Here is a 16,844-nt window from a genome sequence, read left to right as displayed (position 1 = left end):
TCTGTTTGTTGAAATAAATCAATTGGTATGCTGTCAACTCCTGGAGCCTTGTTTTTTGCCAATTCCTTCAGAGCAACTTGAGCTTCCTCCTTCATCACCATAGGCTCTTGTTCATATGTTATTTCATGAAATTCCTCTGTGTCAGCCAATTCCTCCTGATACAGTGACTCTGTGTACACCTTCCATCTTCTTTTGGTACTTCCTGGATCATTTAACATTCTACCCAAAGTATCCTTAAGTATTGCCACCTGTAGCTTGAATTTGTTTATCAACTCCTTCAGCTTAAGAAATGCTGAGCGAGTTCAGTCCTTTAGATATTCTGACTCCAGCTCTCTGCACATTATGTATAAGAATTTTGTAAAACAATTTTGACTTGACTTTTAAAAGTAGACTTCATTTTCAAAAACAGTTTATGTTTACAGAAAAATTGTGCAGAAGAACAAAGACTCCTTGCATACTCTCTCAAAAGTATGAGAACTATCGTAAGAAATCAGAACAGATTTACATAAATAGAAGAATATACCATGTTTATAGATAGGAAGACTTAACATTGTGAAAATGCCAATGCCACAGAAAGCTATCTGTAAGATATAAAGTAATCTTAACTCAGAATCCATTTCCATTCTTTAAAGAAATTTGAAAACTAGTTATTGACTTTATATGGAAAGAAAGGAAATCAAGTAAGCAAACCAGTACTGAAAAACAAATTTGGTGCTTCATTATTGGTCTCAAAATCTACTACCTACCTCTGGTAGTCAAAACAGCTTGGTACTGGTACAAGAACAGACACATAATGGAACCTAACTGATAACTCACAAGTAAATCCATCTACCCATAGATAGTTGGCAGAGAGGCAAAAATTAAGTGGAGGAAGGTTGCATAGTGGAGTGTTACTCCACTATGGTGGAGTGGGTGGTGGGAGGGGTGCGGGGGGATTGTATACCAAAGAAGGAATTTTTCTTTTGCTTTTCAAAGAGAGGAGTGAACTGGGGCCGGGGGTTGGTGGGGGAGGGCTGGGCAGGGAGAAAAGTGCAACAATAAATGAATGGAAATCCAAAATCTCTATACATGTTCATTAAAATTAATAGTTTTTTTTTTAAAAAGGACAGTCTCTAACAAACTATACTGGCAAGACTGGATATCCATTTGCAGAAAACCAAGATCTGTATCTCAGATCATTACAAAAATTAACTACCTCAAAATAAATCAAACACCTAAATGTAAAGACCTAAAGCTAAAAAGATCATCAAAGAAAAAAAAAGGGTAAATTCATGGGCTTTAATGGTATAAGGGCTATCAGACATGACCCCCATACTCTCTCATACCTCAGCCCCTATGCTGTTTCTCTGTTAATATCTACATTCCTCTCAGGAGCTTTGGCTGCTTAATCCATGGAGAGTTGCTCCACTAACCCAGAGGCTGTGCTTCTTTGGCAGTTTGAATGAATTTGCCACTCATTTGAAGAAAGATGGGTGATCTCCCCCATGAGATTTACAGCCTTGCAAACCTACTGTAGAATTAGCTATGATTATGTTCTGACTTGGTGGCAATACAGGTTTTTTTTTAATTTTGAGCATTCTTGGTATATAATTGTTACCATTGATGAACCAATATTGAGTTGATGCCTTTGAGCTGTGGGGCTGGAGGAGTGTATTGAATATACATACCATGGGCTGCTAGGAGAACAAACAAGTTCATCTTGGAGAGGGTGAAGCCGGGCTGCTCCTTGGAGGTAAGAATTCTGAAGCTTTGTCTGATGTACTTTAGACATGTTGCAAGGTGAGATCAATCCTTGGAAAGGGATGTTATGCTTGGGAGGGTGAAGGGACAGCACAGGAGAGGAAGAGCCTCGATGAGATGGATTGATTCAGTCATTGGGATAATGGGGATAGGCATGTCAGAGAAAATAAGATTGGCAAAGAATAGAGCAAAGTTTAGGGCTGTTGCACATAGGGTCTTTATGCGTCGTCACAGGTAACTTGATGGGCCATAACAAGAACAACACAGTTTACCTTAGGGTTTGAATTGCAAATCTCAGATAGAGTTTAGGGGAACAGAGATTGTATACCAAGAGGAAAAAATGATGCTGATTCTCCCTTACATATGCCCTTTTGAAATTGCTCAGGGACAGAGATTCTATATTTTGACCTAAATTGTAGGGTGACTTCCTTTTCTTGGTCAAATAAGACAACTGAATAAGTGTACAATAAACATGAAGATGGTACAGGGCTGGGCAACATTACATTCTGTTTATGTAATGTTTTATGTAAAGGGTCAGTTGACAATAATAACTATATAATATTGGAAGCAGACAAGTAGATCAAGTATAGTAGTAATGATGTTGTTAATGCTGTCACAGAGGTGAGCTTACCAATGTGTAGGGGACCAGAGAAAGATATTCCAAGTAGAGGAGTCAGGAAAGGCTTCCCATAAGAGGTGACATTTAAGTTGACCATGCATTAATTCATAAAAGTGTGGCAGGATTAGAGAGAAGGAGAGAGAGAGAGAGAGAAGACATCCTAAGCAGAGACCAAAACCTGTACATGAACACCTGGAGCCATGAAATGAGAAATTGTTGGATACAGTTTGAATATGCTTGAGCATGGGAGTAAGGGGTGGGAAGGGAGGAGACATAGGTGTTTGCACATGGGAGGTAAGGCAAGTGAAACTGGCTCTGTGGGCAAAAACATAGAGTTAAACTTTTTTAATGAAAGCACAGGAAACCATTGAAGGATTAAATATGAGGGAGCCATGTTTAGAGTCAGACAAACAAATAGGGTGGCAGAGATAGATAGATAGATGATAGATAGATAGATGATAGATAGATAGATAGATAGATAGATAGATAGATAGAGATAGATAAAGTGTGTGTGTGTGTGTGTGTGTGTGTGTGTGTGTGTGTGTGTGTGTTTGGTTGTTGTGGGGAGTCGCTATACAAACCAAAGTCAGGACACTTCCAGTTATCCAGACAAAAAGTGAGGAGAACTTCAACCAGGGCAATTTCACAGGTAGAAAAGAGAGGGAACAGTCCCAAGAAACATTAAAGATACCTAAATTTGGTCAAGAGTGGAAACAGCCCAATGGCAACTAGAAAGAACAAAATTTGGTCAAATTAATGTTATACATGAAATTTGAAATGACAACACACACATGATTTACCACTAGTACCAGAAGATTGGGCTATTATTTACTTCTCAAGCTAAAATTTTTTGTTCTGTGAATTTTTCTAGGTGCTATAGAAACATTTAAAAGATGTGCAGGGGGAGGAAGGATTAATCACGGAGTTGTACAGTTTGATGGGGGTGGGTTGAGGGAAAATGTAAAGAATTTGTTCTTAAAGACAATGTAGTAGAAAATTTTTTTAAAGAGCTGAGGAATTTATTTATTTTTTTTTTAAATTCAGCTGACTGCCTGGGATCGAAGCAAGATGGTGCCAAAAGGAGCACTAGCTTAGAGTTCCATGAGATTTTGGTTCCAATCCATCTTCCCCAGTTATGTGATTTTGGGAATGTCATTCACCTATCACGAGCACAAATTTTTTCATTTGTGGCATGAAGGTCTCGCATCTTCCACTCTACATTCAGTGACAAGACATAGCCCTTGTCTCATCAAACACCATTAGGACACACGTAGGTGATTTTAATCCAGTTTGTTTGAGCATTTAGGACAATGTTGGAGCAATCACTCACAATTACATGTCAATATTGCACTGTGTAATATGATTCAAGGTATACATCTTAGTCATCCTAGTAACTGGTGGATAAAAATTCTCTTTCTCATTCTTTATCGTAGGATTTCTTCTAAATGTCATTAGCTATTAGCTCGAGCTCTGCAACGGTTTTAATATTATTAACATCAAGCTACCCCAAATCAGCCTCTCCTTTCCAGAAGACAACTACATTCTGGGAAGTTTCTACAGCTAAGACAAAGGGGGATTCATATTACTGTGTAGTAGTCACTGGGAACTATATTCACCTAATATTTCTCGTGATTTTCTGACCCTGGGGAAGTGGACATTTTACTGCAAGGCTAGCAGCTGTAGGGTGGAAGGTAGATATTTACTGTCAGTTAATTATATTGCTAAAGCCTTTGAGATCTTCAAATGAGATATGCTTACACGCTGGGAGAATCTGGTTTAACTAGGATTTCCTTATGCTACCCGAGCTCGAAGACTTCATGAAAAAAAGAAGGGGAAAAAAAACTCGAACTTCCTCCTGTTCTCCGTTGCACTAAAGTCCCAGAGAACAACAGCTGCTGGGGAAAAGAGGGCTGAGGGTGAGTTAAAATCTCCTCCCACCACAGGGATAGTGTTGTAGCTTCCCTGAATTTTAAAAAAGATCCACAAAACTCTTGAGGTACTTGGAGTTGATACCTTAATCTCAAAGCCTCTTCTTTCCAAACGTCCCTTCATTTTGGAGTTTAAAGGGAAGTTTGGGGAAGAAAGTGTCCAGAATAAGGAAAATGCCTCTTTTTAGACCTTCTGACATTATCTAGAAGTGAAGGATGAAAGAGGGTAAAGGAAGACATTGGGGTATACACCCATGCACATCAACCATTTGCATCACCCAGGAGCTCCAACCACAGGGTTTCTATTGAAGACTTCCACCTTTTACACAAACAGTTCGCTCACATGGCTCTGTGGGTAGCAGGTTTCTTCAGTTAGCTTTTCCATCTTTCTTGCCATTCCGTAGGCATGTAGGTAGCACAAATGGTTAAGTGTGTGAATGCTAACAGAGAGGTTGAGGATTCAGGAGAAAGAACTGAGGATCTGCTTCTAAAATGACTCCAATCAAGAAAACCCAACTGAGAAGTTTTATACTTTGTCACATGAGGTCTACAGGAGCCAAAATCAACTCTATGGTCCCTAACAATGAGTCTATTGGACAGTGGATACCCTAACAGAGAGTAGGCTTATTGTCAAAAGCAAGCATGCTTGCTAAGGATGCCTTCAGGACAGAACTCATGAAGAGAAAATAAAAAGAAGATTCCCCCCCCCCCCTTTCCCTTAGTCTTTACTCCAAGGTCATCTGGAGTTGTGAAACAAACGTTTATTGTACAAGTCTCAATGCATACACTAAATAAATTACTAAGGAATGCAACTCCTCCTTAGAAATTTTTATGTGGTTTTCATAACCAAATAATATTTACGGTATAGCTAAACCAAAACGGAAAAGTTGTCTTATACTAATAGATTTAAATACTGATTATGTAACAGTTCCTTCAAGTAAGTACCTCACAAGAGAATTTATAACTTAAGGACTTCAAGTGCTATGTGGTGTTTTGTATGCTGGACCAATAAACTCATTAAAACAACATTGGATAAACCCAAACACAACACAATGAAAGTTGTAAGACAGCCCACATAACCAAGCAAATTTAAAATAATATCTTTGTTATGTATTAAGGTTAAAAAATTCAGCAAATTCTTTATATTTTTTCCATTTGAGATCATGTGTGGTTTTTCTACTTTCCTGAGAAGTTTTGTGGCTCTTTTGATCAAAGAAAAGTTATTTTTGCAAATGGACATCTTTTATAGGAGTCCCTGCTCTACTTAGTCAAGAAAAAAGTAAGCATAAAAATATTTACCAGTTATTTTTAAGTGAAAGAAAAAAAATGGGCTCTCTTCTTAGGGTTCAGATGCAGACTTTGTAAAGAAAGGTATGCATGTATGGTTAGCCACTGTGGTTTGTGTTTGTGTGTGTGTGTGCATGTGGAGAGTGAGGGAGAAAAGGGGGAGGAAGGAGGAAATAAAGGAATTTGGCTGCAAAATTGAGTAACAGTTGAAACACTTGGCTTCCAGTTGTGAAAGATGAGCAACACTGGGGAATAGCCTGGGCTAACAAGGGACCACTTGAAGAAAGCTTAATCTCGGCTGGCAGGCTGATGAAGAAGGTCAGCTCAGTGCACGCGTTCTCAGCTGGAGTTGGGCTCCCTCTGCCAGGACGATTGTCTTCTGCATTTCAGCTTTTAAACCAAATTGAAGGTGCCTTCAACAGCCAGCTCTTCATTTCTCCTGTTGAAAGGGCTGGCTCTCCACTGCCATGCCTGGTCGATGCATGTATCATTTCCACTGAGTAAGTAGTACAAAGGGAACAGCTTCTTCTTTGTGCCTTATTTGTGTGTGTTAGTGTGCCATGAGATTGCTTTCTCCTTCCTGGGCCACCACAATCCTCACCAGAAGATAAAGCAAAACTAGTTCTGAAGGCAAGAAGGATAAACTGAGCATGAGAAATGAATGCCTACACTAAAAATGAGACAATTAAAGATTAGAGACTGCTCAAATATTTAAAATGAAAATTATTAGTGTTAATGAAAAGCTAAAATCTAAGAGTCTTGCTTTAAGACATTTTAGAGACCATACTTTAAGTTTACTTGAAGTTTTTAAACATCAGTTCTAACTTGAGAAGCTATTTTATACTGATTAAAATTCATAACTAATTGGTCACTTATTGGTTTTTCATGTTGACTTAATAATACAATAAAATGATTACCATTACAGCAGCAAATAAATAGAACTGAAATAAATAAATAGATAGTTTAGGAAAGGTTCTTCTTTGTTTGAAAGAGGGGATTTTTCTCTGCTTTGTTCCAAAGGGTCATACTTCCTAATTTAAAGTCAGCCTTACTGGCCTAATTATTAAAGCAGACAAGGCTTTTACATAAATAAAATGTGGAGATAATTTTCCATTCAGTATGACGCTATGATAACCTTTGTGATACTAAATAATCAGCTTTAAAGAATAAAGCATAAGTAAAATTGGCTTACTAAGAAAGTTTCTATCTCACTAACATGAGAAATAATTTAGAAGAATGTAACTACTCTACACATAGATCTAGTCATAGGAAAGAAAAATGTTTTCTTTTTGCCTAGGAAGGTATGAGCTTATTATTATGCTCTGTCAGTTATACAATTCATCTTTGCTTAGAAATAAGGGGAAAAAATGTTTCTGTGGTTTTAAGAAAATGAAAATCTTGAGAGGTACCTACTATGGACTACTGAATGCTCCATGGACAGTCACAAAAACAAACAAGTTGTCTTGGAGTCAGTGCAGCCTGGGTGCTCCTTAGAGGCAAGGATGGTGAAACTGTTTCATATGCTTTGGCCATGTTGTCAGGAAGGGGCAGGCTTTGGGCAAAGCTATCATTCTGGGAAAGGTGGAAGGTCTGAGAAAGAAAAGAAGACCTCAACAACATGGACTGACATAGCCACTGCGACAATGGGCTCCAGTGTGGAGGGAATCACGAGGATGGTGATAATAAGGCAAGGTTCAGATCTGCTGTTCATAGGTTGCTATGAATTGTGAGAGCTTGGATGACCTAATGGGTAAAGAGTACCAAAAAAAGGCAGTTCAAATCCACCAGGTGCACCCTGGGAGAAGGATGAGCCGTCTCCTCCCATGCTATTTATCGTCTCTGAAAACCCACTGGAGGGGTCAATTATGAGTCAGTTCCAACTTGACAGGAACAACATGAGTTGTAATCAACTCAATGGTGCTTAACACCACCACCACCAAAGGACTTGAAGTGCACGCTTTAGTATGGACCTCTAAATAAAGAAAAGAAAGGTTCCCACAGCTGGACCAATAAGCACCATCATGACAAATGGAGGAATGACTGAAGTTCAATCATTGAACTTGGGTTCACAATCAACACCCATTGGAAGTTACTGTTAGGTACCATTGAGTCAACTATGACTCATATGGTCCCTGAGAGCAGCAGATCTGAACCTCGTGCTATCCTTCACCATCCTCAGGCTCTGTCATACCCACGGGCATTGTTGTAGTCATTATTTCAGTCCATCTATACAACCTACCAGAAGTATTAGTCAGGAAATCAGACTCTTTTGTATTTTCTAAATTTGCCAAAAAAGAACTCTTTAAAGGGTTGAAAAACAAAGATATTACTTTGAGGCCTAAGGTGCACCTGACCCAAACCAGAGTATTTTCAATTGCCTTGTGTACATATGAAAACTAGAAAATTAATAAAGAAGGCTGAAGAGGATATGTTTGAAGTGTGGCATTTGTGACAAATATTGACTATATCATAGATTGGCAGAAGAATGAACAAATCTGTCTTGGAAGAGAAATAGAACCAGAATAGCCTTTGGAAGTGAGGATGGTGAGACTTCATCTCATACTTTCGACATGTTTTCAGGAGGGACCAGTTCACGCAGAAGGGTACTGGGCTTGGTAAAGCAGAAGAGCCAGGACAAAGAGAAGGCTTGACACTGGCCCCCACAGTGGTCTCGAACACAGCAGCGGCTCTAAGGGTGGGCCCCAAGCTGGGCAGAGTTTCGCTCTGTTGTACTTAAAACCAACTTGACTATCGAAATCTCTCTTTTCAGTAAATACTTTCTAAACCTAAAATATTGTCCCTAAGCCATACAACTTAGTGCTTATTTTCCCGAAAATGAAAGTTTTCATATTGCCTTAGAATTCCTCAGAGAGTTATTTCTGATATTAGAGCTTTGTACGTTATGTTTCCAAAAAGAAAACAGCAGTGAACTATTTCAACACTAGTTACAATTCTTCTGAGGCATAACTAGAAATTAGAAGGCTGGTTTTCTTGTGTTGCGGTTAATCAGACCTGAGGATAACTTCAAAGAAGTTAAAAAAAAAAAAGTTTTTTAGCAATGACAATATCCTTGAAATAAGTTTACAGGCCTCCAAAGTAGGAATGATAGTAGCATCAATGTCAGAAGGTTGGTGTGGTTATATGACTGAAATGTCAGTTGCTTTTGTGATTACTGTTGTTATTAAAATGACACACTAATTTTGATATGTAAACTCTTATGCAGTTTTTTAAAACAAGCAACTCAATGTATCATTTAAGCGGAACATAATTCAATTCCGCTTCATATTAGAATGTGACTTAACTATGAGTTACTAGTAGCCTTCAATGTTCAGGTTACTTGCAGACTAATGGCATTCATTTCTCTCTCACTATTTTAGGCACTGGAATTCTAGCAACTGGTTCAGGAAACTCTGTTAAAGTCATCATTACAAATACTTACTGAACATCTTTCAAGTGTCAGGCACTGGTGTGGCCACTTGTGATAAAAAGTGGAACATTTCCTATCCTGGAAAAGAACACAGCCTATTGAGGAGAATAAACCTTGGAGCCCAGGCAGCCAGTCTTTCTGTCTTGGAGTATTTGACTTCAAGAGAGATTGTTTCAAGGGCCTCGGTGGTCCTTGGTGAGCTCTTAAAGCACACTGCAACTTCTCCAAGTCTAGATTTAAATATTGAGAATTGAAGTAATACATAAGACAGTAGAAAAGTCTCCTGCTTATGAAGAATCTCTTACAGAGTTCTCTCTCTAACGTTAACATCCTGTGAGCAGTCTTTTAGAATCACCACTAAAGCTACTGTTATCAGATCAGTTCTGATTTATGGAGCCCTCCAGTGGATTTCCCAGGCTGTAAATCTTTATAGGAGGAAGATGCCTTATTTTTCCCTGGAGAAGCTTGTGGGTTCAAACTGCAGACCAACATATGACCAACCCACTACAACACAGATCTCCTTAAGTATTACCGTTTACTCACTGGAACCAACTCATGGCTGGCCCATTCCTGGCATCCTGAGGCTGCAAATGGAGTGGCAGGAGATTGCTCATCTTTCTTCCAAGGACTAGCTTGTGGGTTAGAACAGCCACAGAGGTGTGGCCTTTAGATTAGTAGTGAAACTTCCTACAGACTATGCTACCAGAGCTCTCTACTATTAAACCTGTTGTTCTTGTTGCTAGGTGCCATCAAGTTGAGTTTAGAGACCCTAAGAAAAACAGATTTGAACCTTGTCTTATCCTGTGTCAGCTTCATCATCTTTAATACACCTGAGTCCATTGCTGCAGTTAACTTGTCAATCCATCCCATCAGGGGCCTTCCTCTCTTGCTGACCTTCATCTTCCAAATATGACATAACTTTCCAAGGAATAGCCTCTCCTAGCAAATGTCCAAAGTATGAGAGATGAAGCTTTGCCAATCTTTGCCCGCAAGGAGCACTCTGGCTGCAGCTTTTCCAAGTCATAGCTGTTCATTCTTTTGACAGTCCATGGGATATGCAGTACTCTTCTTCAACACTACAACTCAAAGGCATACATTTTTCTTCTGTCATACTAATTTACTGTCCAACTCTCAGATGCATAGCAAGTAATGGAAAAGACCATGACCTAAATCAGGCACACCTTAGCCTTCAGACTGACATTATTGCTCTTCAGTATTTTGGAGAGGTCCCTAAAAGTAAACTTGCCCAAAGTAATACGACTTCTTATCTCCTGACTGCTGGTACCAAGGTTGTTGCTTGGATCCAAATAAGATGAAATTATTGACAATTTCAGACTTTCCTCCACCTGTTATGGTTATGTTATTTCATTTCATGAAATAAAATTACTAATGTCCTTCTACTTATCTGTTTCAAGTATAAGGTGTTCCCATAGGGCTTAATAAATATAACACAAATTAACAGAAAGAGATGGGAGAAAATGTCATAGATTTCAAGGTATGCTCTGTTTCCCATCATGCAAGCCATGGAGAATGAAATTAATTCTGTATTGTGAGAATTTTTATGAAAAATACCTCAATATAGTTTATAAAATGTTTAATTTTCCTGCAGGTCATGAGTTCCACAGGTGAAATTGAGCATGTAGTTGATTTCTAGAATAGTTGACTAAAACATGGATGGATGCTGACAGATCTAGGAATACTAAAGTTGTAATGGGATTCATGAACAGCTTTAACAAATGAAATTCTACTATGACCTTCCAAAGATAGCAAGATGACTAGGTAATCAGCTAGTGTTGTTTGGTATGTAACATGTCAACTGTAACATCAATGCCAGTTTGACTGACTTCTCTATTACATGAAAATCTTTGAACAAAAACATTGTAATATGAATAAAGAGGTTAGATCTCATAGAGATGAACTAGCCTTCTCATGACGAGTTCAATTTATCAACAATACCTACTTGAAGATGTTTACATGGAAATATGTGAGTTAGTATTACTTTAAATTTATAAAAATGACCTCAGAAGGCTTTTAGGACCAAATAGAAAGGCTTCTGTGTCCAGGAGAAAACAAATATACTTACCAGTAATGTTAATGCTCACCCACAGTTCTTCTGGGAGGATCTAAATCATTGAAGCGTCGTTATTTCCTATCTTTCAGATGCATGACCAGTGATTGAAAAGACCATGGACTGAATCAGGTGCACCTTAGTTCTCACACTGACATCATCATCGCTCCTTAGAACTTTGAAAAGGTCCCTTGGAGACACCAAACAATTTAATCCACGAACCTGCCAAGTGCTGAAATTAATACCACTACTTTTGATTTCTGCTGATGGCCTATGGAGAGTCCTGAAGGTAGTCTGTAGAGAGTTGTATTGTTAAACCAAAGAATGTGCCTTTCTGATGCTTTATATCAACTAGAATCTCAAGAGAGAGATGGTGTGATTTACAGCCTCAGAAACCCAGCGGCGGGTCAGCTCTGACTTGGTTCCAGCTCTACTGCAATGTGAGTGAGGGAGTGAGATAGTGTAACGTTTAGATTAATCAGAAGCATCCTTAAGTTTCCACCTCAAATAACTGTATTATTTGGCAGAAGAGAGATAAACATGTCTTATTAAGGTAAGCAGAAACTAGATATTAGCCATAAAACTATAAATATACTGCAATCTTTACATTTTATGGTACCTTTTGTGTGTTAATGGCTTCCTTAGATGTTATTTCTTAACGGTCACATGCCTTTGGAAGTTAAAAACAAGCAAATAAAAGAAATAAGTTATCTTTGAGAAGTCTAGACTAGTTCTGTGTTTCTGAATGTCTTTAAATACATGTAGAAGTGCATTGTTCCAGAATCAACACATCATTTTATTTAACTACAAAGGTTATTTCCTGATTCCAATCTTCTAACTCACTTGTGATTGTTACCTTTTGTTGCTTCATCAGAACTTTTTTACTGTGAACAAGAAAACGCAGGTGGAAAGAAAGGACTGCTTGAAGACGAGCACGTTTATGATAGGTAAGAATTCATTCTCCTCACAAAGCTCTTACAGTGTCTAGTGTCTGTTAAGGCTATTCAGTAAAATATATTTCTATGAAGCATCTGTCTTATATTTGGTCTATCTTTGTGCCAAAAACTGTTTGGATAAGAACTTGCTGGTTTTCAGTTTTAAAATACATTAAGATAATTCTAATGAAAACATTAATGGGGGGGGGAAGCCTTAGAATTCTGGAGTAAAAGAAAATATTTAATTAAAATTCAGAAAAGTCATTGACAATATGTATTGTTTTTAAATTTAAAAAGTGGGCTGTAGAGAAAATAGAAGTTTTGATCTAAACTTAAGATCACCTTAATAGTTAAGGCTTTTCTAACCATCTTGAAAGTAGAAACAATTTTTTTTTCTAAAGTACTTTTCTTTGTTTGGCAGGGAGCAGAAATATATGAACTGTCTCCAGAAAAGATTCTAAAAATATTCTTTACTCTTGAGCCTGCATCTTAAATTCTTAAGACTTACATGTGATACCAGACTCATACTTAACTGATTGAAAGTTTTGATTAATTCTTACTAGCATCATGATTGATTCCACTCCAGTTATAAATGGAAATGCAATCAAACTACATTTTAAAAAGAACATAACAGACATTTCTTTTTGTTTCCTTGGTTCATAGAATATACCTTTACTTGATAATCAGATGCCTATGTTTCTAAGCAATAGTGGGGGAAAACCTCAATTTTAATTTAAAAGTAATATAGTTCTACAGCAATAAAGAGAATTATAAATTGTTATTTGGATGGTCTTTGGTGTTTAGTTTTCTACCTGAATGCCACACTAACTACATGAAAGATACATCAAAGTAGCAAGAACATTCACTTTTAAGTCCCCATTAGGATATCCATTTTTTTTTCTTGAGTAAAAGCTTGCTTCCAATAAAATTAGATGCTAGAACTATATTATTTCTGCAAGTTTGCTACTGGTAGTTACAATGTATCAAACATTTAATCAATTATTATCTGCTTTTGTATGTCAATTTTGGCTTACACTTGAATTCCTACTTAGTTTTATTAGCCTAAAAGGTAAAACCTGAGTCTGTAATCACTAGCAAACAAATGGAGACAGATAAAGACACACACACACACACACACACACACACACACACACACACACACACACACTTTGTTTCCCATCACCCATATTTAAGGTTCAATTACAAACTTATTAGGGAATCCAATTCAGTAAGAAATGAGAGTTAATAGTAATTTTTGCACTGATTTGCGATTTAATTTTTCTGGCAGAAAAGGAAAAAGATAAAACTGCACCTAACCAAGTCTTGTCTTCTAAGATGAGGAGATTTAGGAGACATTCTTTACCTATAAACCTGACTGGCCAGCTATCAGATAATAGGAAGTCTATTTGTCAATATGTTGAGCTAGAACTTGCTGTCATATATCAGTTTGAAGAAAGTGAAATCTTGTTCTTTTCTGGTGTGAATGAAGATTAGGAGATAACACTTTGACTTAAATAAGTGTTGATAACCTACTACAAACAAGAAAAGATAGTAGTTCTGGCCCATCAGCCACACAGGTCTTTGCACACTTGTGCTTTCACAACAAAGCTTACCACTGCGCATCAGTAGAGTGAAAATTAGGGTCCTGTTTCAAAAGCCAAAGGAAGTTATCTCTTTAGGAAAAAAACGTGTAAGCCTAGCATCCCTTAGTCTGGTATGCATAGATCCAGTTTCTCTTTTGAGCTACGATTGTACAAGTGAAGGCACACCGTATAGTATGGTAGACAATACTAGGTGTAACCAAAAGAGGGCATCATTGACCCTTAAAGTTTGCTGCTGCGGAAGAAAAAAATAGAAAAAAACAAGCAACAAAACTAAAAAAATATATATATCATGCAGTAGTCATATCTCATCTCAAACCACACATTAGCTAGAGTGTCAGTTTGGTTCTTTCCCCAAGACTGGCTTCTCCAGTGAGCACTTAGAGCCTCTGAAATGTTAACCATTAGAAAAAAAAAATTAATACTCACTGTGCCACTGTGCACACACTTTTAATATTTTAGAGGACCCTGGAAATTTCCCCTTTAGACCAGGGTTCAAGCTGTTATCTAATAGCATAAGAAATAAATGACTATTAACTTCTTGATGGTATCCTATTTATAGGGGTTTATCAGGGAGTGTGGGGCTAAGAGGTCCCCAGCACTCGGAGGACGCAGGGAAATGCATGTGGAGGATGTGGGAAATGGCTTAAAGCTGCATTTTATACCAACTTTCAGTAACAGAAGCCTCACACATGCTTTCTCTTTGAAGCAGGGAGGGTGGGATGGGGGAGGCATTCTGACACTATTCCTAGAGATATTGGCTGCAGTCTTCAGCATGTTTTATAACTGAAGTGGACGATTTAACTATGAGGTCAGTCTTTGAGGGATTACATCCCCTCCTTGGATATGGTCAAATTTCTTCAGGGTGATGGGGAAGAACAGTTGCAGGCTTAAGGGAAATTGCCAAAGGGATCTCAGAAATCCGTTGTACAGAACACATGATCCTCGAAATACTGATTTTAGCCATTCAGTCAGAAAGTTGGGGATTGAGGTTTTTTCACTCTGTAGCCGACTCAGAGACCACTGTGAGGCATCCTAGTGAAATACTTTTCTGCTGTTTCGCGGGTCCTGGGCTCACACACACACAGTTGTGACACTTGCCCTCAGGGGTGGGAACCTGCCCTCCCAAATGTTCACTCGCTCAAAATTCACATTTCCGCCTCCTGGAGAGGATGATTCCAGCTTTCAAGGCAATTTAGGGCAAGCAACAAGAAAGAAAGAAAGAAAGAAATCATTCCCCTATTGCCTCTGCCTCCAGAAAAAGCAGCTCTACTACCTAGGGCGTTGCGCAAGCCTCTTCATGTTTCTTGCCTCAGAAAACAACTCAGTAGAGGAAAGAATCAGTTCATAAACATCCCCGTTCGTTCCTGCCAAGGTACATCAGAGAAGCCGAAACAGTGCAAAGGCTTGGGATGGGCTCACCGCAGCGCCTCGAATGAAAATCCAAACGTGTCTGTCACCTGGGGGTCGCCAGCACCAGTCCCACCCTGCCGCCTCCCCTCGTCCGGTGGCAGATTCCCTAAGGGGGGCGGGTGGGTAGTTATTTTAGTTCCCTTGAGAATCTGGTTCCCCCAGGGCCGCTTCATCTGCCCAACCACCTGTTACCCTCCGGGCCTGGGTTTTCCAGAAACCAAATTATGAAACGAGCCGCAGCCTCCTCTCCACCGCGGGGGCTCCGCGAGGTGAGGCGGGGGAGGGGACGGGGGTAGATCCCCGGGATGACAGCGAGGCTTCAGGTCGCCCCTCCGTGTTTACCCGCCCCGCCGACTTCAACCCACTTCCCTTTCCCTCGGCGGGAGGAGGAGATGGTTAAAGATTACACCGCGGGCCGCGGGCACTTCAAAGGGCGGCTCGGGCAGCCAAAGGTAAAGATAACGTTCTGGCAGCCCTAATCAGAGGTTTGCGGTTGCCACATTTGAATTACTTTGTTTAAAAAGAAAAAAAAGGAAGAAAAGGAGGATGGAAGCAAACGTGGACGGGAGGGAGGAAAAGAAAAGAATGTAGGAGAGAGAAGGAAGATAGAGGGGAGGAGACGGTTACATCACTCCGCACTGCGAAGGGATGCAGAGTGAGCCCCTTCGGAGCTGAGCAAACGGGGGTTCTCCTTGGGGTCGCTCTGGCGGCGCATCTCCACGTGTGTCTCTGCTGGATACCCAGGGGATGCGAGGGCGACCATCTGGGTTGGCTGACCTTGACTGGAATGGCCACTCTGCACTCTAATGCCTACACGAGGAGGCATTTAGCACGCCGCACGGTGCCCAGTGCTGGGCAGGGAAGGCTCGGTATGCCAGCACTTTGGGCAGTGGGAGTGGCATGGTCTGCTCTCGAAGTGACTTCCCTGCAGTCCCCAGAAAGTGCATGCGCGCTCCCCTGAGACACGTGCATCTCCCCGGGGGCCACGCAGGTCTGGTCAAGATGCCCTTTGCAAACTCCCCCGCCCCGTCCCTCCGCTACAGAAGCCCCCGGCATGTCTGGGGCCAGTCGCCCCTTCTTTTCTCAGCCTCCTTTCGGGAGCGAGTAGGAGCGCACTTACAGGTAGGAGGTGAAGACGCTGAGGTTGGCGGGCAGCTCGGAGAGCCCCAGGTCGGAGCAGTCCACCCGGAGCAGCATCCTGCCGTCCGGCTCGCACTGACAGTGCGCGGGGCACCCCCGCGGCGGCGCGCCGGGCCTCAGAGAACCGCCCCCGGCCACCAGCTGCAGCAGGACGGGCAAGGACAGGAGCACGGTGACCCGGGAGATGTCCATGGTGCGCCAAGCTGGGGCGCGCGGGCCGGCCGCCGGCGGAGGGCAGAGCGCGGGCCGCTGCGGACCTGGGAGCGATGGGCGCCGCTCACCGGGCGCTCGGAGCTCAGCTGGCGCCGGCTGCGCGGGGCGCCGCGGTCCTGTCCCTGAACTGGTGCGCGAAGTGCCACGAATCCCTGCCGTGGCCGCCGCCGCCGTGCGGGCCTTCAGAGCGGCCCTGGTTGCAGCTGCGGCAGTGGCGGTGGTTCGTGTTGCTTCTGCAGGCGGCCTGCGCTGTCTGGAGCAGCATCTCCGCACGCACGCCTGTTTTTTAAAGCGCTCCTGCCCGAATTGCGCGCCCAGTGACGTCAGCACAGCCCAGCTTCCCAGGCACCCCCGGCCCGGCCCCACTTTCCCTCCTCCATCCCCTCCCTCCTCTCCCTCTGCCAGGCAGGCAGGCGGCAGGCGGGGCGAGGTGCTGACGAGTCCCGGACTGCTCCTCAGGGGGCCGGTTCCAG

The 16,844-nt window shown here is 41.1% G+C and overlaps 1 protein-coding gene across 3 annotated transcripts in view; it reads right to left on the bottom strand.

Annotated features, from left to right (window-relative positions):
- The window catches only part of LOC102847706 (leucine-rich repeat-containing G-protein coupled receptor 5-like), a 224,564-nt gene extending 208,174 nt beyond the window's left edge, over nt 1-16,390 (bottom strand). For all 3 annotated transcript variants that reach the window (XM_006886088.1, XM_006886089.1, XM_006886090.1), the window contains exon 1: nt 16,139-16,390. In XM_006886088.1, the coding sequence (XP_006886150.1) occupies nt 16,139-16,350 (212 nt within the window). In that variant the 5' untranslated portion in view covers nt 16,351-16,390. The remainder of the gene's footprint in view (nt 1-16,138) is intronic.
- Nucleotides 16,391-16,844: the final 454 nt, after the last annotated feature.

Source organism: Elephantulus edwardii, unplaced genomic scaffold, assembly GCF_000299155.1.
Source record: "Elephantulus edwardii isolate Elephantulus edwardi_28Jun2011 unplaced genomic scaffold, EleEdw1.0 scaffold00047, whole genome shotgun sequence".
NCBI lineage: Eukaryota > Metazoa > Chordata > Mammalia > Macroscelidea > Macroscelididae > Elephantulus > Elephantulus edwardii.
The sequence above is the reverse complement of the archived record's forward strand: the minus strand, read 5'-3'. Positions and strand labels throughout refer to the sequence as shown.